We start from the raw sequence: 27,051 nt of genomic DNA, 5'->3' as shown, positions 1-27,051 counted from the left end.
TCTTCAACCTGAAAAACCTAGAGGCTGAATGCTAATGCCTGCCCCCAAAGATCAGGAACAAGGCAAGGATGTCTGCTGTCACCACTCCTATTCCACAATGAACTTATAGCCAGTGCAATAAGGCAAGAGAAAGAAATACAAGGCATACTAACTGAAAAGGAAAAAAATAACTTTTTTACTTGCAAAAGATATGATAACCTACACAGACAATCCCATAGAATCTGATCAAAAGCTACTAGAATATGTGAATTTAGCAAGTCACAGGATACAAGGTCAATGCATAAAAATCAATTTTCTATGCACTAGCAAAGAACAAAAGGAAATTGGAATTTTTAAAAAGCATCCTTTACAAGCATTCCCAAAACATGAAATATTTAGGATTTCCAAGAATTGTATACTGAAAATTACAAAATTTTGATGACAGAAATTAAAGAACGCTTAAATAAATGGAGAAATACAAAGTTTTCACGAAATCAGAAGAATCGATGTAAAAATATCAATTATCCTCAATTTGATCTATATAGTCAACAAATCACAGTAAAAATCCCAGATTTTTTTTATAGAAACTGACAGGTTGATTCTAAAATTTATATGGATAAGCAAAGCACCTAAAATATCCAAAAAATTTTTTTGGTAAAGAATAAAGATGTTTGCAATGACATAGACAGAGCTAAAAAGTATTATGCTAAGTAAAATAAGTCAGAGAAAGACAAATACCATGTGATTTCACTCATGTGGAATTTAAGAAACAAATGAGCAAAGGGAAAAAAAGGGGGGTGAGGGAGAGGCAAATCAAGAAACAGACTCTTAACTACAGAGAACAAACTAATGGTTACGAGAGGGGAGGTGGGTGGGGGATGAGTTAAATAGGTTTGGGCATTAAGGAGTGCACTTGTTGTGATGAGCACTAAGTGTTGTATGGAAGTGTTGAATCACTATATTGTATACCTGAAACTAATTATTACACTGTATGTCAACTGGAATTTAAATTAAAACTTTTAGAAAATAGAAAAAAAAAAGAATAAAAATGGAAGACTCATACCAACTGATTTCAAGAATTACTATAATGATACTGTAATCAAGACTACAGTATTTGTTAAAGAGAGACATATAGATCAACAAATCAGAAAATAGTATCTAAAAACAGACCCACATATACATGGTCAATTGATTTTTAAAAATAATTTTACTGATGCTATATTTTGCATATACACTTTTCAAGTGTATAACCCATGGTCAGTTGATTTTTGATGAAGCTACCAAAGTAATTCAATGGACAAGGCATACTGTTTTCAACAAACAAGTGCTGGCACAATTGGATGTCCATACATAAAAAAATGAACCTCAACTCATACCTTGTGACATACAAAAAAATCAACTTGAAATAGATCATAAACCTAAATATAAAACCTAAAACTATAAAAACCCCTAGAAGAAAACATAGAAGAAAAATTTTGTGACCTTTAATTAGGTAAGGATTGTTTGGATAGGGCACAAAAAGTATAAATCATGAAAGAAAAAAAATTGTTAAATTGGTTATCAAAATTGAAATCTCTTGATCTTTAAAAGATACTGTTAACAGAATGAAAACACCAATTACAAACTGGGAGAAAATATTTGCAGAACACTTACCTGATAAATGATGTGTGCCCAGAATATACAAAGAACTCTCAAAACTCAACTTAAAAAAAAGATTCAAGCCAATTTAAAGATGAGCAAAGGATGGGGTGCCTGGATGGCTGTCAGTTGAGCGTCCGGCTTTGGTTCAGGTCATGATCTCACATTTCATGAGTTTGAGCCCCACATAGGGCCCACTGGTGTCAGCGCAGAGCTCACTTCCGATCCTCTGTCCCACTCTCTCTGCCCCTACCCTAATCACAATCTCTCAAAAATAAATAAAACATTTTAAACAAATGAGCAAAGGAAGAAGTAGGAAGCAAATAAGCATATGAGAAGATGGTCAACATCATTGGGTATTAGGGAAATGCAAATTAAAACCACTATGAGAGGGGCGCCTGGGTGGCTCAGTCGGTTGAGCGTCCGACTTAGGCTCAGGTCATGATCTCGCGGTCCGTGAGTTCGAGCCCCGCATCGGGCTCTGTGCTGACCGCTCAGAGCCTGGAGCCCGTTTCAGATTCTGTGTCTCCCTCTCTCTCTGCCCCTCCCCCTGTTCATGCTCTGTGTCTCTCTGTCTCAAAAATAAATAAACGTTAAAAAAAAAAAATTAAAAAAATAAAACCACTATGAGATAGTACTATAAACCTATTAAAATCGTTTTAAAAACAAAAACTGATACTACCAAGTGTTGGTAAAGAAAGATACAGAGCAACTGGAACTCCAATGCAGTGCTAGTAGGAATAAAAAATGATCCCGCTACTTTGGAAAATGGTTTGGAAGCTTCTTATAAAGATAAACATACACTTACCATATGACTCAGCAATCCCATTCATAGGTATTTACAAAAGGGGAGTGAAACATATGTCCACACACAAAGACCTGTTCACAAATGTTTATGGTGGCCTTATCCATAGTAGACCAAAACTGAAAATAATCCAAATGTCCTTCAATTGGTTATGGATTTTTTTTTTTTTAATTTTTTTTTTTTCAACGTTTTTTATTTATTTTTGGGACAGAGAGAGACAGAGCATGAACGGGGGAGGGGCAGAGAGAGAGGGAGACACAGAATCGGAAACAGGCTCCAGGCTCCGAGCCATCAGCCCAGAGCCTGACGCGGGGCTCGAACTCACGGACCGCGAGATCGTGACCTGGCTGAAGTCGGACGCTTAACCGACTGCGCCACCCAGGCGCCCCGGTTATGGATTTTTAAAAATGTGACATATCCATGTCCAATGGAGTATTACTCAGCATAAAAAACAATGAACTACTAATATATGCAACCAGATAGATGAATCTCAAAAGCATTAAGCTAAAACAGAAATTGGCAAATTTTTCCTGTAATGGAACAACACAGTAAATACTTTATGTCTTCAGACTATATAGTCTCTGTTACAACTATTCAACTCTGCCATTGTAGTGTGAAAGCAGCCTTAGACAATGTGAGTATGGCTGTGTTCTTTTTGGCTGTGTTCTGATAAAACTTTATACACAACGGGCAGCAGGCCTGATATGGCCCACAAGCAGTAGTTTGCCAACCCCTGTGCTAAATCAAAGAAGCCAGACACAAAGGGTTGTATTATATTAATCCATTTATATGGCAATAATGAAAAAAGCAAACATAAAGAGACAGAAATAAAATCAGTGGTTGTCAGGGCCTAGGGGTAGGGGTAAGGGATTCATTAGAACGGAGCACAAGGCAACTTTTTGGAATGATGGAAATGTTCTGTATCTTGACTGTGGTGGTGGCTACTGGACTGTATATGTTTGTCAAAATTCATATTACACTGAATACCTACAAAGGGTGAATTTTACTATATGTAAATATGCTTCAACAATCCTGTCTTAGAAAGAAAGGAATGAAAGAAGTAAGATCAAGGGAGAAAGGAAGGAAGCCAGCCATTCTTTGGTCCCTGATTCAAATAAAATAAAAGAAAAAGAAAAAAAAAATGGAGACAATCAAAAATCAAGGAAATTTAAACACTCACTGGATATTTAGTGATGTTTTAAAAATTATTTTTCATATTTTTAATATGTGATAATGGTATTGTATTTTTTTAAGGAAAGTTCTTACTTTTAGAGATACATACTAAAGTTCTTACAGATGAAATTATATTATGTCTGGATTTATTTTAAAATAGTCCAGTTGATGTAAATAGAAATGTACTGAGAATTGCTGAAGACAAGTGGTGGGTTAACAGGGGTTCATTATATTATTCTTGCTACTTTTACATATGTTTGAACATTTCTACAACAGCCAAGTTGGGATGTTTTTGTAAGAAGGAAAAAAAGTGTGTAAGAGATAAAATCCATAAATAGTGACTGTGCATTTAATGTCTACAGAGGTCCGGTAGGTGAAAAAATGAGAAAAGCCAGAGTGATAAAGTCTGGGGCCAAAATTATTCACATCAAATCTTTGAAAAAACATGTGAGATCCAAACACACACACACACATTGCCAACATTTCTCTTAAGACCTTAAAACTCTGAAGTTGCATACTTGCATATATCTTTACAAACAATGCATACACAATATGAGAAGTTAAATATATAAAATGAACTATTTCTTAAAATCCAGAAAACACTGAGGTATATAATAAGAATAGCCAAAACACAACAACAACAACAACAACAACAAAAATACTGTATTATTATCTGGTTCTCGAAGTCACTAGCATTACAATCAATTCTGCTTCTAATTTCACAATTTGTCCTTAGAATCATATACATAATTTAATGAGAAAATTAGAGCAAGAAAGTGATAGGAGACTTTTTGTAATATTATAGCAGAAAATATAGCTGACCATATCAAGAGAATAATCCACTTTAATTAGGCAGACTGCTGAAGAATATATATCTAAAATAAATGTTGGAAATAGCCTTATTTTTATTTAATTTTTTTGTTTCAGAGAGAAAGCAAGCATGAGCAGGGGAGAGGGGCAGAGAAGAGAGAAAGAGAGAGAATCTTAAGTAGGCTCAGCGTCTGTCACATAGCTCAACAAAAGGCTTGATCCCATGACCCTGGGATCATGACCTGAGCCAAAATCAAGAGTCGGATGCTCAACCAACTGAGCCACCCAGGTGCCCTGGAAATAGCTTTTAGAAGAATACTATCTGATCTTTCTTAATCTTATAATAGCTTAAATGGAGATATTATCTAAGAATAAAATCATATATTAACTATACCCATGGTTTTCTTCATAATATTGTAGAACACTCCACCCTGCTGGAACATGTGAGGAAGCCCCTTTGCATAAGACCATACATCTTCTCCTGTAAAATAAAAACAAACAGTATTAGCAACAAACAAAAGAATTCCACCCAGGGTTGCTTAATGATTAACCTTGAACAGAGATTGCAAGGTAGATCTCCTAAATAAGTGATGCAGCTTGGTATAACATAAGGAGATGATATGGAGTGATGGGACTGCGGTAAACTAGAAAACCCATGACCTATCTAAAGGTGGCAGCCACTGACTGCCAAGTGCTATCATAGCAGAGTGTAAGTCCAATGTTTTAAGACCATCTGGCTTTTTAGAAGCCAGAAAGCTAGGTTTTTCATGTGAATTCTCCCTATTTTTAAATGTAGAAACTAATTCAAAAATGTCTTTAAAATTGCATGAGTCAATACTGGGCATATGAAACAAAATATACCTGAAGACTCAATCCAACTCAAAGGAAAGTATTTCTCAACACTGAACTAAACCAACAGAGAGAGTGATAGGAAGATATTTATTTTTAACAAGTAGAATACAGAACATTCTATATTTATCTTAAAACTAAACAAAAATAGATGGAAGAGGCTAGGGAGAAAAGTCTATAGGTAGACTGAAGATAAGTAATTGATGTTGTATTGTGTTGTTCCAAAGTTGACTTTTTTAAATAGAAATTTAGAGGGGAAATGACTTGTTGAAGAGATTTAGAATAACCTTTAGAAGTCCACAAAATGTCCCCAAGCAAATCACCATTTCACAAAAATATTTTTTCAAGAACATCCTTTGACAGTGACTATTCAATAAGAAGTTTCAAATAAAAAGTTAAGAATGATAATCACTGTTCAAAAAGGCAATAAAGAATGGAAAGAACGTAATAGTTACTTCTGGTAACTACAGGAATGGTTGTTTTTGTTTCCTTATACTTTCACTATTTTCTCATCTGATAATGTACATGTACGATCAGAATTTTTTAAGTTAATCTTAACAAAGAAAGGTTTTTATTTTTCCTACTAGAAGATTATACTGTGTCTGAGTTTTGAATGGAGGTTACTGATGATGAGGCTTAATCACTATGTACATGCAATCTCTCAGAGCTCTAACCCCTTCCCACATTTATAAACAAGAATAGGAATTTGCATGGCAGTTGGCAAAAGTTATTCAGTACATCAGTTTAAAGTATGCAAATTTTAAAAGGCCAGGCACTTAAAGTTTCAGTTGAATAGAACATTTACTTACACACAAACACTTCATTCATTAATGATACAGTATTACCAGAAAATGGCTAAATTTAAGGGTGGGCATACAAATTTAAAATTTTAATATTAATAAAATCCCCAAATACAGAATGTTAATAACTTCTAGTAGAAGTTCTGGTTGCTGAATTTATCATTAGACTTCATTTGGATGAATTATTTCTATGATAACCTTTCATTTACTTATCAATATTACTTTGTACTATTTTATAAAATATCAGAATACAATTTATTTGGAAAACATAAAAAATTATAATGGTAGCACTTAAGTTTTTTTGGTAAAAGTCTGAACAGGTCTCAAATTAGGGAAATCTTCAGAATTGATCACCATTAAATACTAGTAAAAAAAAAAAATGACATTTCTTAGTGCTTTACATAACTTAACTATTCCTATTCCTTAACTATTCCAGAACTCTAACCAATTAGAACTCTATTGTCGTGGTTATTAATCTTGTTTTCATTCTGTCCCTCTAAGGATCCTTCTTTTTTTTAATTGTTCCTAAGGACCCTTTTAAGACACTATATTCCTATGCTGCCTCCTTCATTACATTTGAATACTACAGATATACAGATATACTGTTTGTCTATGTACTACATCAGAATTTTATTCATTAAAGTTTTTTTACTCTCTCCATCTCCCAAGAACCAAATTCACCCCCTTTGAGAGCAATATGTGGCCCCACTGAGTATGCATGCTCTGTTGCTTAAGGGAAGGATAAATAAATCAAAACCTCTATTATCTACCCAGCTTTGAGCTGGAACTTTAGTTTCATTTTCTCATCACAACCAAGTCCTATTTTACAGAAAAAGAAACAAGCTCAGAGTTTAAGCAATTCTCCCAAGATCAAACAGCTAGTAAGTGGCAGACCCAGGATTTGAATCCTGTGTATCATTCCAAAGCTTAGACCTACCCTTTCCATTGATATTAAACCTCTACCAGAGGTCAAATTGCGTTACTACAAATTTGACAGAACTATCCGCAGTCTTTTCTTACAGAAATCCATGGCATCAACAACTGGTTAGGAGGAAAAAGTAGGCAAATTATTTCCTTTGGTATACAGATACTTCCATTTGTTGGCAATAGAACCAAAAAAATAAATTAGAGGTCAGGAAAAATGGATTGTGACATTCTGCACAAGAGCCCCATTAGCATCATATGGCTCTCCACCGCATTTGTCTCCATCAATTCTACAATTGCCCTGGTTCAGGCCTGTCTCCTATTCGAATTACTGCCACCATCTCCTTAACTGGTTTTCCCTCCAATCTTGTTCTCAAATCCCTCCTCCATAATACCTTCAGAGTTGCACCTTTAATGGTTCCCCAAAAAACATAAGGTGAAGTCCAAGCTCCTTTTTCATGGCAGATAAGAGTAATCCTTGCATTCTCTCCTATCCCACATCTCACATCATACCCTAACTTGAGTTTTACAAAGCAACACCACCAAAATGCTCTCTGGTTCCCAATGGCCAATAATTGCTATATATTCTCTAAAACTCAATTTAGGTGTCACTTTCTCTAGCATTCTTCAGAGTGGTGGATAGGTAGGTACCTTCCTTGCTACTCCTATGCATATGAGTACCACAGCCCTCATCACACTACATGGTAATTTAGTGTATTTTTCTGTTTCCCCTTCTAAACTAGCCTTTCAAAGTCAGGAAAAGGTCACTGGTCTATCTGACTTTCTATTTCCAGAGCCTGGCACAGTGCTAGGTAGACAGTATCATTCTTAACATTCATTGAATGAATGTACATGAATGAACAGTATAAATGACGTTTTTCCTTTTAACAGTGCCTCAAATAAGTTCAGAAAAACTTAACTGAAGCAGCACCATGATAACTGTTCCTCAGTGTCAATACCGATAAAATATAACTAGTGGAACCATCTATACCTCTTCATGAATCTAATAAAAAAAAATCACAGCAAAAACAAAGGAAAAGACTTTTAGGTATAAACTTCCAGTTATCAAATAAATAAGTCATGGGAATGTAAAGTACAGCATGGTGACTATAGTTAATACTGTATTGTCTATTTGAAAGTTACTAAGACTAATCTTACAAAAAAGGGAAAGAATTATTTTTCTACCATTTCATTAGAAAGCAAACTCTTGGAGAATAGGAAAAGCTTGGTAAAACATTGAACAAATATTGTATTAATTCATATTCTTGTTAGTCCTCAATTAATTTTACTTTTATTAAAAAATTTTTTTAAATGTATTTATTTTGAGAGAAAGAGAAACAGAGCACACAAGCAAGGGAGGGGCAGAGAAAGAGGGACAGAGAGAGAATCCCAAGCAGGCTCCATGCTGTCAGTGCAGAGCCCAATGTGGGGCTCGAACTCACAAACCGTGAGATCATGACCTTAGCTGAAGTCCGAAGAGCCGGATGCTTAACCAACTGAGCCACCCAGGTGCTCCAATGTTACTTTATAATTCATTTGTTTCTCCACAGTGAACAGTAAAATATTTATATTCAACATATTGTGTGTATGTATAAATGTAGAAAAAAGTCTGTATCACCATCAATAATCTCTGTCCAAACTTTGTCTTCCTCAAATCCTTCCTCCTAAAAATCTTCAGTTCTCCTAAGTTATATATGGCAGTGATATTACAGATGGTTTTTCTTTTGGTTTATCTGATTTTTTTCCTCTTTAAGAAGCAATATTTAATTTTTAAAAAGCATGTTAAAATGAAACATTTTTAAAATTTTCATTTTTCTAACTTTTACTACTAATAAAATCATGGGGTTAAAAGTGGGCTTTAAGCTCATCATTCCAATCTTTTTTTTTATTTGGGGAGGAGGGGCAGAGGGACAGAGAGAGAGAACCCCAAGCAGGCTCCACATAAACAATGTGGGGTTCAATCCTACAACCCCAGGATCATGACCTGAGTTGAAATAAAGAGTCAGACGCTCAACAGACTGAGCCACACAGGCACCCCCGTCATTCTAATTTTCTAACTAGATTTTTAAAAAGGCAATTTGAAGTTTCTACTTTGCAATTTATAAAGTGAGCAAATTTGAAAATCTAACACCTATATTAAATTTATTTATGTGTTTTTATTGAGGCATAATTGACACACAATGTTACATTAGTTTCAGGTGTATAACACGGTGATTTGACAACTCTATAGGTTATGCTACACTCACCGTAAGTGTAGCTACCACCATACACTATTACAATACCGCTGACTATAGTCCCTAGGCTTTAACTTTCATCCCCATGACTTTTTCATTCTGCAACTAGAAGACTGTACCTCCCATGCCCCTTCACCCATTTGGCCCACCTCCCATCCCCACGACCATCAGTTTGTTTTCTGTATTTATGGGTCTGTTTTTGCTTTTTTGTTTTGTTTTTTAGATTCTGCATACATGTAAAATCATATGGTATTTGTCTTACTCTGTCTTATTTTACTTAGCATAATACCCTCTAGGTTCATCCATATTGTTGCAAATGGCAAGATCTCGTTCTTTTTTTATGGCTGAGTAATGAAATGAAATATATTTTTAAATGCCCGCCCTTTATATTTTTAAAGATGCCCAAAGGTACTAAACATTAACTCTGAACTCCAATACCTATGACCATAAAATAAACTGGCCAAAATGTAAATTTAAACTAGGAACATGGGACTGTTTCTACTAGAAATACTCCTAAGGGTATTCATTAGCTGAAAGAACCATTGCCATCACTCCACCCTTCTTGCAGATCCTCCCATCTAAAAATGTATCTACTTTATCAGTAGTCAAAACCATTTCTAAGAAAGGCATGCCTGTTTTTCTCCTTATACTGAATCCCTAAAGTATATCCAGCCCATACAACTTTTAGCAGCATCATTAGCATTAAATAATGTATTTATCACACACACACACACACACACACACACACACAGTCTCTGGGGAGTAAAAATGTTACAGGCAACTATCATATTTTACTTTATACACACTTAAATTCTTTGAATTTTTAAAAATATTATCTTATAACTGAAAAATATGAAGGAAAATAAAAAATATCAAAGTAGCTAAGCACAGAAAGGAACAGAATCAATGTTTAACTTAATCTTCAAAGTATGATAGTATAAATTCATGTATAGACTACTATCTCTGCCTTTGAGTAGTTTATAATAAATACGGTGGGGTAAGCAAATGAATAAGTAAACCAACAAATAAGATAATGGAAACCTGTAATAGGTGCTATAAGAGAAATGAACTGGGTACCATGAGAGAGGGGGCCTACTTAGAGTGGTTAGCAAAGGTCTCTCAAACCCTTAGAAAAGGTAGTCAGGAGAAAGCCTCTCTAAGGTGGTATTTAAGCCTACACCTAAATGAGAAGGAGCCAACAATTCAAACAGCATAATGCTTGATGAACTATTTTCATAACAGCTCAGTTCACATCTGGTAATTCACAAAGTAATTTCTGCATTTTGAAATTTGCAATTTTATAAATAAGCCCTGTCATTTTCCATTTTCCAGTCCTCTCCAAACTAAACATCAATAGTTCTCCAGCACTCTTTACATAAGGTTGTGTGTATATATAACTATCCCCAAACTGACATTTTTACCAACACATCAGTTTTTATTAAGAATGTCTTCTGCATAATTCAAATACAGTTATAAGAAAATTAGAGGTAAAAAAACTAATGTTTAATACAGGGACTAATACAGGCCACGCAGTGTCTTAGTACACTACAGCAGAAAGTCTCTCAAGTGCTACACTATGAAATTAGCAAAACACTCTTTTTATGCTCAAATTTTGTGTTGGGAATAGAAGATTTAAAGAGATTTGTGTATTGAGAAGGGAAGCAACATAAATGTTGGAGGTAAAGAGGAAAGGGATCATAACAAGAAGACACTACCTTACTGAACTCATTGCAGTCAACAGTCTAGTACTCAGATATTCAGGTTGAGAAACCTCAAACTAAACTCAAAAAGTGACCAATTATAAACCAGAACTACATTTTACTAATTTTCATTATAAAATATATTATTATGCTAATCAGACTTTTACAGTACTGATCATAATCTCACCCTTGCCAATTTATTTATCTACAATGGAGAACACAGTCTTCTAAGTGAAGACTACAGGTATGCTCTCACCTGTACATCACTACTTAGGAAGTTAAATGAATGATCAGAATACTTGATGAATACAGAATCCCTAAACGGATACAGTTCTTTCAGCCAGGCCATGGTGAGGACTGATCAAATATTCCAGCCCCTAGAGATTATCTTTCTAGTTACCAGAATTTTCATGAACCCCAGATGATGTATCTTTTCCCTTTGTACAGTAGTGTATAAACAGTGCCAAATTCTGCTTTTCAACTCTTTTTCAATGTTCAATGCTGACCATCCATTCCATTTCTGCTGACATAGCCTTTCTTTAGACATGTTAATGTCATCTATTTAATCCAATCAAAAACATTCAGAGTGCCTACAACCTGCTGGGCACTATACTAGGTACTGAGCATCCAAGGTTAGATAAGAAATGAGCCACATCCTCAAGAGTTCATCTTCTACTGAGGAAGACCTTTTCTTTTCCTGTTTTTGACCTGGGAGATTGCCAGTTTTTAAACTACCTTCTGCATGTATCTAATTTTATCCATTCTTTGCTGATGTTATTTGATTTTCACAGTTCTAGGAGGATTTTACTGTTGCCCTGTGTATCAACCACAAAAGGCATTTTGTAAAGAGGCAACTGAAGTATCGGGGAGTTAAGCAGCTTGCCTGAATCACTAATAAGTAGTGGAGCCAAGATTCAAATTCTAGGTCTTTCTGACTCCTAAGATCACACATCTTTCCTATATTTCATGCAGTCTCTAAGAAACTAAAAACTCTAAGAGACAGAAATACACAAAGTGCCTAGTACATTTCTTGACATATCCCCCGATTTGATGGCTAGGTCTGCCAAAATAAAATCTACAATATCAATATCAAGTTATTAATGTGTACAGGGCTTTTAGATCTCCTATTAACTTCTAGGCCCCCAAATTTAACAAGCCAGGAATAATCTTTATTTTGGTAGGTCAAGGCCCAACTCACTGATACTTAGTACTCTTAGAAAACAGAATCAAAACCCAGATCACTTTTCTAGTTAAAAACTCTAATCTCAGCAAAAATAAGGCTCTTCTAATATGTAATATAAATTTTAACTCTACTTTCAGCCTTAGTAAAGCATATTAACAGTGATTTAAAAACAAAGAGTAAGCAAATAAAAATAATGTAAAAAGTGCACCATTGGATCATATCCCAAATCATCTAAAGCTTTAGTTTACGTATTTGGTTGATATTTTTAATTTATGCTGAATTATTAAAAAGAAATGCTTCTTAAGAAACACATTAATATCCACCTCTGTTTCTTGTATTTCTCATGAGTGATAATAGTACAATATGTTTGAAAGCAAAGAGTCACTGAGCAAGGAAATTACTTAAACACAAATCCTAATGTACAAATAAAAATGTGATGAACTAGGAAAGGAAGAACAGGAAATGGAGGACAGAGACTATTAGGTGGGAGTGCAGTGAGAATATAAACACCAGAAACTGCAATTCATCAAACAGGAAGTCCTGAAATCACATGACATGCAGGAAAAGAAAATTTTAAAATAAATGAAAAGGGACAAAGTGACCAGGCTCAATACAGCCCTGGGGGGAAAATATTTTAAAAGACTTTAAATAGATACATTATAAGCTATTAAAAAAATATGAGAATAAGTTATATTTAAATAATCTGGTTACAGTTAATGGACTACTTTCACTTTCTTAGTTGTCCTAATGTTTACTCAATGGAGAATCATGCTAACATCCATCTATTTAGGAGGAAAAAAATAATCTCTTCCTAACATATTTATATAATCAAATCGTTTTTATAATGATCACAGATTGTTTTTCATGAAGACAACAGAAAAATATTCACAATTAAGAAATACCATCTGAGTTAAAATGATCTTACCCATTAATGTTGCTAAAAGACACAAGGAGTACATTTCTTTGTCAGCTTGCTCCTGAAGTTCCTTGGATAGTTTACCAGTAACAGCAATCTCTTCTTGTTTCACAGTGTGGGCAGAGTGTGCTGCAGCAGACTGACCACCTTCCGCTTTACTTTTTAGAATCTCTATTGTAATTCTGTCACCATGCTGTAAAGGAACCGGCTCCTTTTCCATTCCTGCCTGGGGTGGCATTAACTCTTTAGGAGGAAAGCCATATCGAATACACTGTAAATATGGAGGAATGTTAAATTCTCTGGCTATGCTTTCCTGAAGTTCAAAAAAGGTTGTTGAAGATTTAAGTGTAACCATGGACTGTCGTCCATCATTAGTTGTTATTCGGATCTTCTTTTCCTTTGAAGTTGTTGGTGAATATGGAGCCTTGGTAGGGGTAGCAGGTGCAGAGGACGGACCATCACGAATGGTACTAGGAGAAACAGTCCTGGGTTGCCCTTTTTGTTCTTGTTTTAACTTCTCTGTTTTCCGTTTCTGCATTACAGCAGCCTGTTCCGTAATATTCTGTTGAATAGTTCTTTCAGTTTTACTCATGTTTAACTCCTCCTTGTGCAAAGTTTTTGTTTTCTGTCCAGTAAGAATAATTTTAGTTGGGAGCTGAGACTCTGACTCTTGTCCTTGTACATCTCCAACTCTTTGGGCATGAGCACCATCTATATTTACAGGAGTATAATCATCGGGATTCTTTTTGGCAGTCTGATGCAGTATAGTATGGACAACTTTCTGAACTAGGATTTCACTCCCAAATTCACCTGGAAAGTGCTTGGTAACAAGTTTCATTGCAACATCATAAACATTACTATTCAAAGATGAATCACTTTCATACTGGAACCAATATACTGTTTCTCTGACCACTCTTCCACCCCATTCCAAAGTAATAGGAAAAGCTTCTGGTAGATTGTCATACTCTTTACCATCCCAAAAATGTTTGAATCCACAACCACATTTGCCACCAGTGGACCTAGAATTAGTTCTGTCCCCATCCAAATACACAATAGACCCATCTCCTCTGACCCTTCGCACAGATGTGCCATGGCACCAATTACAGGCTGTCAGGTTACTCAATCCATAGTCTGGTACCAGAACATCTTTCACTGAATCATATGAGCAAACTAAATTGTTCAAGGGAAAGCTATAATTTTTGTCAGGCCTCAGCTGTCCATGAGTACTTTTTGCCAGGTTATACAGTTTCCCTCCTGGAGCCAACCACTCTGGAGGAACATGAAGTTCAGAAAGGGCACCACAGAGCAAACATTTGTGAAGGCGATTATCCATTACTGCTTTTTTAGCAGCTGCTGTAACTTCTTCAGGCTGAACTCCTATCACCCCAGTCCTCCTGTAGAAATACTGATGGACATCAGCAACCAAACTTGGATGGATACCGTGTTTGTCCATAAAGACTTCTTCCATAGCAGCCACAAGCCTCAGTAAGTATTTATCCTGCAAACTTCTGTCTCCTCCAATAACACAACCACCATCCTCCTCAAGTTTAATGTACTTTTTAATAAGGTCCTGAGGCACACCCCATGCTTTAGGCAACAAATTCATAGGCAATTTGGGCAAAGCAGCCCCTTTTATGCCTACCAAGGGGATATAATGGTTTCTACCAGAGCTACTCCATGCAATACAGATTGGTTTGTTCAAATGACCATCTCTCCCTGTGCACTTCTCTGCAGGGATGAGCCCAGGCAGAAAGGTGGCTGAATAATCACCAGAGCTTCTCATGCCACTGAGAGAATCTAGCAGGATAATAGGGCGATGTAATACATTGGCAAGGCCAAATATGTGGATGTTCCTCAGGCCCAAGGGAACACCCTCAGGTGGTACAAACAGAGGGTCACACTCATTGATAATATCCTCCCATTCAGCGGCATCAATGAAGTCATGGAACAGGGCTTGATACTGGGCCAGGTGCTGCTGAAAGTGCTGTTTAAGATTCTCTCTCAAGGCATGCCAGAAGAGCTCCCGGCCTACTAGAGCACGGGACACAGCATGCACCAAGCAGTGTCCATCCCCGTCCACATGAACTGGAATGAGGCATTCCTGGCTTTTATTGGCCCGCTTGATGTCCTCAAGTGTGTCATGCAAATACAGGAGGCTTCCGGAGCGGTCCTTGCCATAGCCCACTGTGTTAACATGCTCTGGTTCGATGAGGAAGGCGCGGTCACCTAGCAAAGCGCAATCGAACAGTTCGCCCTGGTTCATGTCCCGGAGAAGCTTAGCCCTGCCTGTCTGTTTATCCATTCCATAGCGAGCTAATATGGGTGACAACAATTTGCAGTGGTAGTTAGAAAGGCCCATCACCTTTACCAGTTCCGTGTTCTTCTTGGGTGCCCCTGTCACCCCGAGCAGCGCGTTCCGCAGCAGGTTGTGTAGCACTACGTCCGGGTCGGTCACCTCCTCCACCCCCAGCAGCTGTTGCTGCTCGTGCCGCTGTCCGCACTCGGTACACTCGATGCTGACAGAACCGGAGGCCGGGAAGAACAGACGCGCCTGGCACTTCGGATCCGGGCAGCTCCCAGAGAGGATTCTCCGGTCTCTCCGTTTCGAGAGCCCCCCCGGAGGAGCCGCCGCCGCCGCCGCCAGGGACGGCGGAGTCTGCGGAGCCTCAGGGGGAGGAGGTGGCGGCGGCAGCGGAGGCGGCGGCGGCGGCTGAGACATACCTCTCGGCTCTCGTGTCTCGCTCCGCGTCCCAAGCGACCCTCAAAGGCTCATAGCCCAGACACCCACCGGCCCGACTCTGTCTAGTCCAGGCCCAGGACGAATCACTTTCCTTTCCCTACCAGCTCCTCCTCCTCCTAAGCGAAGGCGGAAGCGCCGGACGTTGTTTCTCTTCTTACTTCTCCACTGCCGTAGCCGTTGCCCCGAACGTAACGGCCACCACCCTACCCAACACTCACACTCACTCACTCTCGCTCTCTCTCTCCCTCAGACACACAGACATACACGCCCTCACTGGGAGTGCGCAGGCGCAGCTGCCGCTCTGCCCTCTGGGAATTAGAGTCTTGCAGCCTCTCTCCGGGCCATTGAATGCTAGGATTTGGGATCCGCAAAGAACTACAATACCGTGAGGCCATGCGGTTCAGCACCCGCGGAGAGGAGGAAGAGGAAGGCAATAGGAAGGGGGGGCAGAAAGGAGATCGTCATTCGTGTTGCTTGCCGGGAGTTGTAGTTTTAACTGGATCTTCTTTGTCGTCTTCCTCACTCTGGGGCTCAAGCAAAAGAGAATGAGAGACCACATTTCCTAGGATGCCCTGCGGTGCGTTCAGCCTCACTTCCCCCTTAGGCGGAGAGAAGGATACAGGGAAGCTTGGTAAAAAACAGAATTAAAGGGAATGGGTGTCGGAAGCCGAGGGTCGGAAGTTCACGACTCATAGAAGGGGAGGGGAATTGAAAGGCTCTCAGTGAAGAAGGTACAGTAAATAAATGTCCAGCGGCATAGCGGGCTGGGAAGTTGAATGAAATGGCCTAATCTAGGCCGGAGGTCGTAAGAGAGAAGGGAGGGGGGCAGGGGGTAAACAATGAATTGATTCTCGGAGTATTTCTTAAGGTCTTTTTTTCTGCCATACTTCTCCTCTCATTCCTGCCGCTATTCCAAGCTACTGAGGCGCCTAAGTCCCCTTCTCTACCTTATTCCCCTTCTGTATTGAGGGTCACTGAGGCGCCATTTGTTTCCTAGTTCCCTGTACGTCTTTGCAGTTTACAGTACAAATAACAGTACTTTGGATGCGTGTAGAGTTGTATATACATGCAAAGGCTTTTAACTAGATATAATTTACTTACGGTCCTCTCTTCAAAACTAATAATAGCTATTATTTATTAAGTTCTTAATATATTTCTGCCTCAATCTTTACGTACACATTATCATTTGCTCTTCATAAAAACCTTGTTAGAAAACATGCCCAAAAGGAAGTGACTTCCTTAGGTTCACACAGCCAGCAAGCGACGGTTAGGCATTCAGATCTAGATATGTACCCATATTGCAGACGAGACATAGCAGGAAAGTTTAGGCCAGTATTATATAAAATAATAACTAACTTCCGGTTACTGTTGCTTTATAGTTTACATAATACGTTCACATATATCATTTCATTCTGGCACCAGTCCGGTAATACGATACCAGGTATTGTCGACTCCATTTACAGTTATGGAAACAGACTAGGAATTAAGTGACTTGTCCAAGGTCAAACCACCAGTGTATCTCAGACCCAGAGAGTGTTTTTTATACTATTTTCTACAAAAGAAAAGAGCTGTTAAGTTCACACCTTTTGTTAGGTCTCTGGATCTCTTAGGGGGAAGGAGTGATAAGGATGTTTACCCTTAAGGAGGCAACAGAGCTTTATTTTATTGTGTGCTTGGAAATTGCCTCTTCATGCACAACACATTGATATGTTAATTGAAAGCTAGTATTGTTTTAATTATTATTGTACAGTGAGCCCCTTTCACTTATTCTGGAAATTCTTGCTTTCTGAAACCTTAGATAAGTGAACTATCTCAAAATTTCTGAAACGTTTGGGACAAAATAGATACATCAGTGCAGTCCATGAGGCCATTTGAGTCTTCTGTAGCTGCCAAGGGAATTGTTTACCTTACTAGGTTTTTTGGGTAAATAGAATTTGATGCTTTGAAATGAACCATCTGTGAGACACTCCTAAAAGGTATTAGTACTGACTTCCACCTTAATTATTGTCTACAGTTTTCTTCAAAAGAAATGACATGTTTGAAAGAGAAATTATTTAAACGTTATTCTCTTATCCAATTCTCCTGGCCCACGGCACAAATGATGTTACCGTAATACAAGATAGGTAATGTTACTTATCTTGAAAGGGATAATTTTCAATAAAGTTTTTTGGGGCGCCTGGGTGGCTCAATCGGTTGGGCGTCCGACTTTGTCTCTGGTAATGATCTCATGGTTTGTGGGTTCAAGCCCTGCGTCTGACTCTGTGCTGACAGCTCAGAGCCTGGAGCCTGCTTTGAATTCTGTGTCTCCCTCTCTCTCTGCCCTTTCCCTACTCACACTCTGTCACTCTCTGTCTCTCAAAATTAAATAAACATTGAAAAAATAATTTTTTAAATAAAGTTTTTCTTAATTCATGCAGGAAAAGTTGTTTATTTCTATTCTGACAATAATTTGGTGGTAACTACATACATGGTCTTGGAACTGGTTTTTAATTGAGTGTTTTTAAGTTGAGAAATTGAATATGCCTAGTAGGTGGAAATTGTTGTCTACTGTTACTGAGAAGTTACACCTTCAGTGAAATTTTATTTTCATCATACAGAATCCAAAGAATTGAATTATGAAAGCCTCAAAACACATGAAAAATGACAGCAGTGTGCACATGGGCATGCACTTTTATGTTTTGACATCACCAAGCTTAATTTTCTTTACTGATAATACATATGAATAGTGAAATAGATTTTTTAAATCGCATTTGAATATGTCATTCTAAATCACACTTGACAAAATAACCACTTCCCACCTTACTGAAAAAATGGGTAGCCTTTTGCTGGTTTGTCAAGCACAATCCATTTGACTCATCCAATGTTCATTTCCCCATGTGGAACTTTGATTAGTTAGAAATACTCTTCCAAAACTAAATCTGACATTTAAACCCATTTGTTACTATAGTTCTAATTTTAAGAATGATACTTTTGAAAGGAAAAAAAATAAAATACCCTGATATAAAGCACAGTTCATAGGAGGAGGGAAAGGAGTTAAGTTTTCGATCAATTCTAGAATTAAATTGGGTCATTTAACCTTCAAGTCACTTAATGAGTCTGTAGATGCAAAGTTCAGAAAGTAAGAAGGCTAACAAAGGGGCATTAACCATGCCATGTTCAATATGTGAATTATTTTTTTACAGGCATTTAGAAGGCATGGGTACCTGTAAAGTAAGAACGTTTTGTTAGGACAAAATATGACATGCTGTTTCTTATAAGGCTATAGGAGTGCAGAAAGCTTCTAACTTGCTTATGTGAGATATACATGCTTCCTTCCTCTTCTTCCCCAAATCCATGATCTTAATTGCCTAATAACTTTTGAAAGATCTTGATGAGATTTCTAATAGTTTTTCTTTTTTTAAAGTTTATTTATTTTTGATAGAGAGAGAGAGAATGTGGCAGGGGAGGGGCAGAGGGAGAGGGAGACAAAATCTGAAGCAGACAGCAGAGAGCCTGATGCAGGGCTCAAATTCATACACCGTGAGATCATGACCTGAGCCAAAGTCAGATGCTTAACCGACTGAGCCACCCAGGAGCCCCACTAACAGTTCTTATTCTCATCTCAGTATTCCCTATGGGAAAATGAGCTGAGCCCCTAATGTTAGCTGCTCTGATATATACCTCTTCTATCACCATCACCCCAGCATCACCTCTATCTGAATTGACAAAATGCAGTTAAAACTGAAACCCTCTTTTTCCCCATAAATTTCTAGTATGGCACTTCTAAAATTCCTGTATTGCTTTTTCTTTTTTCAATGTGTATTTATTTTTGAGAAGGAGAGGTGGAGAGAGAGGAAGACAGGATTCAAAGTGGGCCCTGCACTGACAACAGAGAGCCTGATGCAGGGCTTGAACTCACAAACCGTGAGATCGTGACCTGAGCCAACGTTGGACACTTAACCAACTGAGCCACCCAGGCGCCCCTAAAATTCCTATATTGCTTTTAATAAACCTAGTAAATGTAAAAGCAAGAGGCATCCACTTAACAAGAGCATAACCATTATTGTTTTTCTTTTATATCGGAAAAGGAAGGGAATCATATCTTTGGGGATTGTTATAAGTCAGCCACATGCTTTCTTATATGAAAAATATACACCTGTACTAAGAGTTGACTGTGTTCCTCCAGATCTCTACTCCAGATAATCAGACTTTGAGTCATCAGCTTTTGTTGAAGCTGAGGGTGGATATGTGAGGGACTTAATTACTGAAGTAGGTATCGTGAGAACTTGAAAGGATGCAGAATGCCATCCCTGATGCCGAGGAACTCCAAGTCTAATAGTAGAAATAGGCTAAACTAAATTGTTCATAAATATAGGTAGAATAAAGCATGTAATCAATCAAAACAGTATAAGAAAATAAATATCACAAATGCTATGAAAAATTGAGGGCTTGTTGTAGGGGGAGTGTTTTTCAGAATATTATCTTAGTCTTTAAAACAGTCCTGTGAGATAGGTTTAACTCTGGAAGGTTAACATTATCATCATCATTATTACCACCCAGCTAGCAAGTAGCAGAGCTGGGCTTCAAATCAAGGTTTTCTTCCATGTTTAGTACTCACTCTTTCCACTACATCACAGCTGCTTAGTGATTTGAGAGAGAATTAGCCAAGAAGTGAGTGCAAACTGGTGGCCAGTGGCCAAACTTGGCTTACATGTGTTTTTGTTTGGCCAGCAGCAGTTTAACTTTTTTTTTTTTTTTTTTTTAATGTGAACATCTTTGTGCAGTGGCCAGCAGTTCTCTCTCTAAGGTCATATACCAGGTCCCTTGAGACATATTACCTGCTTGGCTCCAGAAAGCATTTGCGTTTTCTGTGTCAGGCAGTAACTGGCGACAGAGAGGAGATATTCTCAAAAGGCTCATGAAAGGTATTTCAAAGGGTGGAAGAAGGACTTTGTGAACAAGAGTTGCAGAGAGTATTTGAAGAAGAATGATTGGCAGTATTTCTTATTATATAAAGGTGAAAGAGGTCAAGTAGAGTTATAGGTTATGCCTTAGCACCATAGTTTTCAAACTTTAGTGATCATCAGAATCGAATGTAACAGTGGGTTGCTGGGCTCCACCCCAGAATGAGTGCATTTGGGATGGAGCCTGAGAATTTGCATTTCTACCAAGTTCTTTGGTATTGCTGATACTGCTGGTCCAAGGATCACACATGGGAAATTAGTGTTTATCAGACTGTGGGTCATATCTGGGGAAGGACTTAAAACCCAGACTTTGGTTTCTGTTGTTTTAAGTACAACAGGAATTTACATAGAATGTTTAGAAAATAAGTAAAAAAATTAAAATTGGTCTTATCAATTAGAAGGTTACAATTACCATTTTTAATGGACTGTTCAATTTCCTTTTTTCTAAAAGTATTAGGAAACCAAAATTGTATCATCATTATCATCACCATAATAGTAGCTATTAAATTAACACTAATTAGGAATCTATTATGTGCCATGGTCTTTACATATATTTATTTAATCCTTATAATATTTTTTGAGCCAGGTACTATTATTATTATTTTTATTTTACAGATGAGGACTGAGGCACAGAGAGGTTATTTAATTTGTTCAGTGTTTCATTGCTAGTAAGTGGCATACTTAGGATTAAAACCCAAGCAGTCTGGCTCCAGAGCCTGTATGCTTAATCATTATGTTTACTATAATGAGTCTTCTGTCATACTGACCATTATGTTGTACTAGTGTGCTAAACTACTTTTAACCTGAATTGTTTAATCAAATCATGAACAATTTTGATAACATTAAATATTCTTGTCCAACATTTAAAATGAAAGCCTACATTTTTTTCTTTTAAAATATTTCAAACATTTTAAGTGTAAAGAAACATTATATAAAAATACTCATGCACCGACTACCAGGTTGAACATATGTTAATATTTCAGCATATTTGCTTTGAACCCCCCTTTCAAAAAAGAAAAAAAAAATATGTAATTTAGTAAGACCATGATTTTAAGATTTAATTTTACTTAAAATGGTGCCTTATGAGTTATAAAAGAAATCACCCTTTCCCTTAATAAAAATAGGATCCTGGGGTGCCTGGGTAGCTCAGTCGGTTAAGTGTCTGACGCTTGGTTTCAGCTCGGGCCATGATCTGAGCCCATGGATCTGTGCTGATGGCTCAGAGCCTGGTTTAGATTCTTTCTCTCCCCTCTCTCTGCCCTACCTCGCTTGCTCTCTCTCTCAAAATAAATAAATAAACGTAAAAAAAAAAAATAGGACATCCTTTAAACTTATAAAGGAGGAAGAATTTCTATGTAGTAAACAACCCCGTAATTACTGTTGTTATCATGCCATCCCAGTGAACACTCCTCCTCCTTCAACACTCTGGCCCATACATGGGCTTTTAAAATTATTTGGTGATAAAGGTATTAAACACAGATAGTAACATAAAACTAGGTAATGTGACTTGTATGGTTTACTCAGTTTTCAGGCTGCTTAGCCTACTTTCATGTGGCAAAGGTCAAATTCCATCTGGGTAACAACCGTGCATTGCCAAATAGAACTATCTGCAGTGATGGAAAAGTCCTATGCCTGTCCTGTCCAATATGGCAGCCACTAGCGTAGCCCTTGAAATGTGGCTAGTACAACTTGGGAACTGAATTGGGTTTTTGTTGTTGTTTTGTTTTGTTTTTGAGAGAGAGAGCGTGCACAAGTGAGCAAGGGGCAGAGAAAGAGAAAATCCCGGGGGCGGGGGGGAGAGAGAGAGAGAGAGAGAGAGAGAGAGAGAGAGAGGGAGGAAACTTGGGCTCACCCAAAGTAGGGCTCAAGCTCACCTGCAGCGTGGGCACATGCTCACCAGATGTGGGGCTTGTGCTCACGAACCATGAGATCATGACCTGAGCTGAAGTCAGATACTTAATGACTGAGCCACCCAGGCGCCCAGAAACTGAATTGTTAACTTTATTTAATTTTAATTAAATTTAAGTAGCCACATGTGGCTAGTGGCTCTCAATTGTCAGCACAGATCTAGGTCCTTACAGCTCTAAGTCTTCATTAAAAATAATGATTCCCCAGATTCCAGGGAGTTCCTGGTTCTGGTGCTGGGTCAAGGGATGCAGACTGAAAAAGGGAACAAGGGAGCTTTTTTAGGATGATGGAAATATTCTTTATTTTGATTATGGTGATGAGGATATGGATATATACATTTGCCAAAACTCATCCAACTGAATTCTTAAAAAGGGTGCATTTGTGTGTGTAAATTATACCTCAATAAAGTTGATTTTAAAAAGTAAAAGAAAAAAAAAGGGCTGAGTTCCAGGGACAGAAGTTCCACCTCTAGTCTATCTAAAGCATGCCTTCTGCAATCCCATTTTTTCCTTAGGAACCACCAAAGTCATTACTACAACATCATAGGACCCTTTGTGATCTGGCGCCTGGCTACTTCAGACATTTCCTTGGCTGGATGCTTTGGCGCACTGACCACCTTGTTAGTCCTCAAACACTCCAATACATTCCTGTCTCAGGGCCTTTGCACTTGCTCTTCTTCTGATTGGAAAATTTTTCCCAGGTAATCATTTTAGGTGTCTGCTCAAATGTCAGCTCCAGCAAGATGCCATTCCTGCCAACCTCTGTCCTTTTCACTCTCCATTTCCTTATCCTGCTCACTTTATAGCACTAATCACTATCTGAAATTATATAATTACTTGTCTATTGTCCTTCTTCCCCATTAGACTGTAAGGCTGTTCATAAGGGCAGGCAGTTTGTTGATTGTTAGATTCCCTGTGCCAGGCACACAGTAGCCTCAATAAATATTGTTGAATGAATGAATGGCTGTCATCTATGGTAGTGTTTCTCAGCCTGAGATCGAAGCATGCATTCATTGAAAATCCACAAATTCTCTAAAAACTTTTTAAAATTTTTATGTTGTAATTTTGATACTAATCTAAAACAATATTTATGATTTCCTAAATGAGCACCTTAAAACATGAAGTTTTGAATGCCTGAATTCACGTAGAGTTTAGGATTTTGTTTGTATCAGGTAAAAACCAAAGAACATCATGACAAAATGTATAGATAAAGATTTCACGGTAATTTTGATAGAGTTAGGTCATCACATGTCACACAGTAGCCTAGACTTGCCAAACTCAAAAGAACTAGGCCTTTAACTGCCAGTGCTACATTCAGTTAGAAACAGAAATTGCACAAAGCATGCATGCATGTGTGCACACACAAACACACACACTCTCATATATTCTGAACTTAGTAGTTATAAGTGAACTAGTAAATACACTGTAAGGGATTTTTTTTATGTTTTTATTTTATTTTTGAGAGAGAGACAGAGTGAGAGTGGGGGAGGGGCAGAGAGAGAGGGAGACCATCTGAAGCAGGCTCCAGGCTCTGAGCTAACAGCTCAGACTAACAGCTCTCCAGGCTCTGAGCTAATAGCTCCATGACATGGAGCTCAACCCCATGGACTGCGAGATCTTGACCTAAGCCAAAGTCGGACACCCAACCAATTGAGCCACCCAGGCGCCCCTCTCACAGTAAGGAATTGCTTCATGGTTTCCAGCAATACTCAGATTTGATACTACTTAACTAAGATGTCATACTTAAAGGGGGGATGCCTGATTGGCTCAGCTGGTAGAGCATGTGACTCTTGATCTTGAGGTCCTGAGTTCACACCCCGTGTTGGGTATAGAGCTTACTTAAAAAAAAGAATGTCAAATACTCAAAAATACTAACCCTATCTTATGAGTGACCACTTTACAGTTATCAGGTGAGCCTCAAAATTGGCATTCCAGGATTTTGTAGCACTAGAATTTTTATTGAAATATGTGATCTAATCTTCTCAAACTAGCATCAGGAAACCTGGAAGATATTAATACAGTGTATTTGTACAAACAGGTGTCATTTGCATTGACATTATTAAAGTAAACATATAGAGACACATTTAATATAGATCAGAAGTTGCATCTTAATCTTCGTAAGCCTAACAGCTTGCAATTCAAACTAACATTAATTTTAAATGGCTGGACCAAATAACCAATGTCTGTGGAGCAGGAGAATACTTATCACTGCAGTTTTATTACTTTTCCTTCTTCCTTTTATTTTCCCTTTACTTAGAACTCAAAGGGTACTTTGGGGGTAAAAGAAAGTAAAGTTCAAGGGTTTACTGAAAGAAACACTTTATCCTCATCCCGGTAACAATCTTGAGTTTTTGTAGAATGGCCTGATCTCTCTGTCTGAACCTTCTGGCTCTATCTCCTAAACACAGTCTAATTCAGTTCCTTTCGTGGGTATGACATAAAGAGTCAGAATAAGCATTACATTTTTTTATACGTATAGTCTCATAAGACATACGTGAATGGGTAAGAGAAGAGCAAAAATACAAGGTGACATACTTTCTTAGTCCTTTAGATTATTTACATAAATCCTTGCATAATATTCCAATATATAAGTGTGTTATAATTATGATGTACAAGAATATAAATCCAAGGCAGTCTGCAAGCAGGGGTTTTTATTTAGGTGGACAGGAAAGTATTGAAAATTATGTATGCATGTACTAAATTAAAGCATCAGCACTAGGTGTCAGCAGATCACAACATTGGAGAGTGCCTCAATTTGGACATTGGTAAAATAGCAATAAATGGACAGAGTGTCTTTCATGACCCCTCTTGCCTAGCATTTTCCCATTCATATATTAATTTTCAGCCTGGCATTTGCTAAGTGTGTCCACAAATTCTATGGATATTAATGGGTATCATGTTGAGGGGAGGGTTCTACAGTGAAGTAAGTTTAGTAAACAATGAGTAAATAAAGTTAGTTTTTCTACTGAGGACTTTCAGAGCCTTTCTATGCTAATGACACTGTGACTCCAGAGAAAAAGCAGTGATGCCTCCAAAATGTCTAGGGAGAGGAAGGGTTTAATGGCAAGAGTCTGCTAGCAGCTTAAGATACTAGAATGTATTACATTTTTCATTTTGGACATTATTTTGTTTACAGTGTACATTTTGGGGTAATCTGGGTGTGCTGATAGAGATAACAGGGATGTTAATACCCTAAGCCACCCTGGCAGTATTATTGATATGTAGCATTTCTGCACTTTGTTAGCCACAAAAACATTTGAATCTGTCAGAGGCACATATTTTTAGGAAAAACCAACACAGAGAAGTAGTGCCTCTCATTATGGCCTCCACTTTCATCAGTATGCTTAAAAAGGAGTTAATGCTCTCCCATATTCTCTGGTAATTATGGAGGTGTTTTCCATTTAGTGTTTTAATCCAGCTGACATGTATTTTTGCATAGGATGTGAGGGAAAGATTCAAATGATTTTATTTACTTATTTTATATTGCAAAATACCGGTTGTCCCAAAACCTTGCATTAAATATGTTTTTGGTTTTGTTTTCAGGTCCAGAATCCTCCAGATCAATTTACCAATAAGTTCAATATGTAAAACAGACCAATGTGATTGAAATGGGAATGAATGAGAATTATTCCAACTTGCCAGCAGTACTTACCCCCTTTTCCACCCTCCCCAAAGGGTGTACTTTGAAAACCATTGGAAAAACTCACCCCCTCATGAATGGCTTGAAATACCCCATCTGTAACATGCTACATTAAAACGTTTGCCTATCTCAGTTATTTTTCTGCCAGTCTCATACTTTAATTTATGGAGCCTAGGACCTTTATAATTTAACAAAAGAAATTGAAACATCTAATAAATAACAACATGAGATTTGGGGAGACCCATAAAATTAGGATATTTCTTTTAAATGTCTGTTGTTGGCAAGAGTTGATTAAGTCCCTTCAATATATATTTGAACTAAAATTATTTCTTTAAAATTTTTTTTAACGTTTATTTATTTTTGAGAGAGAGAGAGACAGAGCATTAACGAGGGAGGGGCAGAGAGAGAGGGAGACACAGAATCGGAAGCAGGCTCCAGGCTCTGAGCCATCAGCCCAGAGCCCGACGCGGGGCTCGAACTCACAGACCGCGAGATCGTGACCTGAGCTGAAGTCGGTCGCTCAACCGACTGAGCCACCCAGGCGCCCCTGAACTAAAATTATTTCTGAATAACTTGGTAAAACTATATACTGGTTGATAATATGATAATGTGTGTCACAAGTTTACAATGTGGATATTCTTTGATTGACTAAATCACTTGTAAGATTTAACCCTAAAGAAATAACCAGAAATGTATGGGAAAGTTTTGCTGTTGTTTATTAATAGTATTGAAGATGTTCCAGATTTTTAACAGTGTGGGACTGGTTAAATGGACCCTGGCACAGCCATCAGATGGAATACTCATTAGCCA

At 37.7% G+C, this 27,051-nt stretch overlaps 1 protein-coding gene and 1 long non-coding RNA gene across 2 annotated transcripts in view; one reads left to right on the top strand and one right to left on the bottom strand.

Moving 5' to 3' along the window:
- Positions 1 to 16,166, bottom strand: part of VCPIP1 (valosin containing protein interacting protein 1) — a 31,768-nt gene extending 15,602 nt beyond the window's left edge. Inside the window, exons 1-2 of the mRNA XM_049633309.1 lie at positions 13,021 to 16,166; positions 4,800 to 4,886 (exon numbers count right to left, since the gene is read on the bottom strand). Coding sequence (XP_049489266.1) covers positions 4,800 to 4,886; positions 13,021 to 15,730 — 2,797 coding nt within the window. The 5' untranslated portion in view covers positions 15,731 to 16,166. The remainder of the gene's footprint in view (positions 1 to 4,799; positions 4,887 to 13,020) is intronic.
- A 168-nt stretch (positions 16,167 to 16,334) lies between these two features.
- On the top strand, positions 16,335 to 26,373 carry LOC125924640 (uncharacterized). The gene is made up of 2 exons (XR_007458494.1): positions 16,335 to 16,482; positions 26,145 to 26,373. It is a non-coding gene; the product is annotated as an uncharacterized LOC125924640 (long non-coding RNA).
- Positions 26,374 to 27,051: the final 678 nt, after the last annotated feature.

Source organism: Panthera uncia, chromosome F2 (genome assembly GCF_023721935.1).
Source record: "Panthera uncia isolate 11264 chromosome F2, Puncia_PCG_1.0, whole genome shotgun sequence".
NCBI classification, from domain to species: Eukaryota; Metazoa; Chordata; class Mammalia; order Carnivora; family Felidae; genus Panthera; species Panthera uncia.
This window is presented reverse-complemented; position numbering and strand designations above follow the sequence as displayed.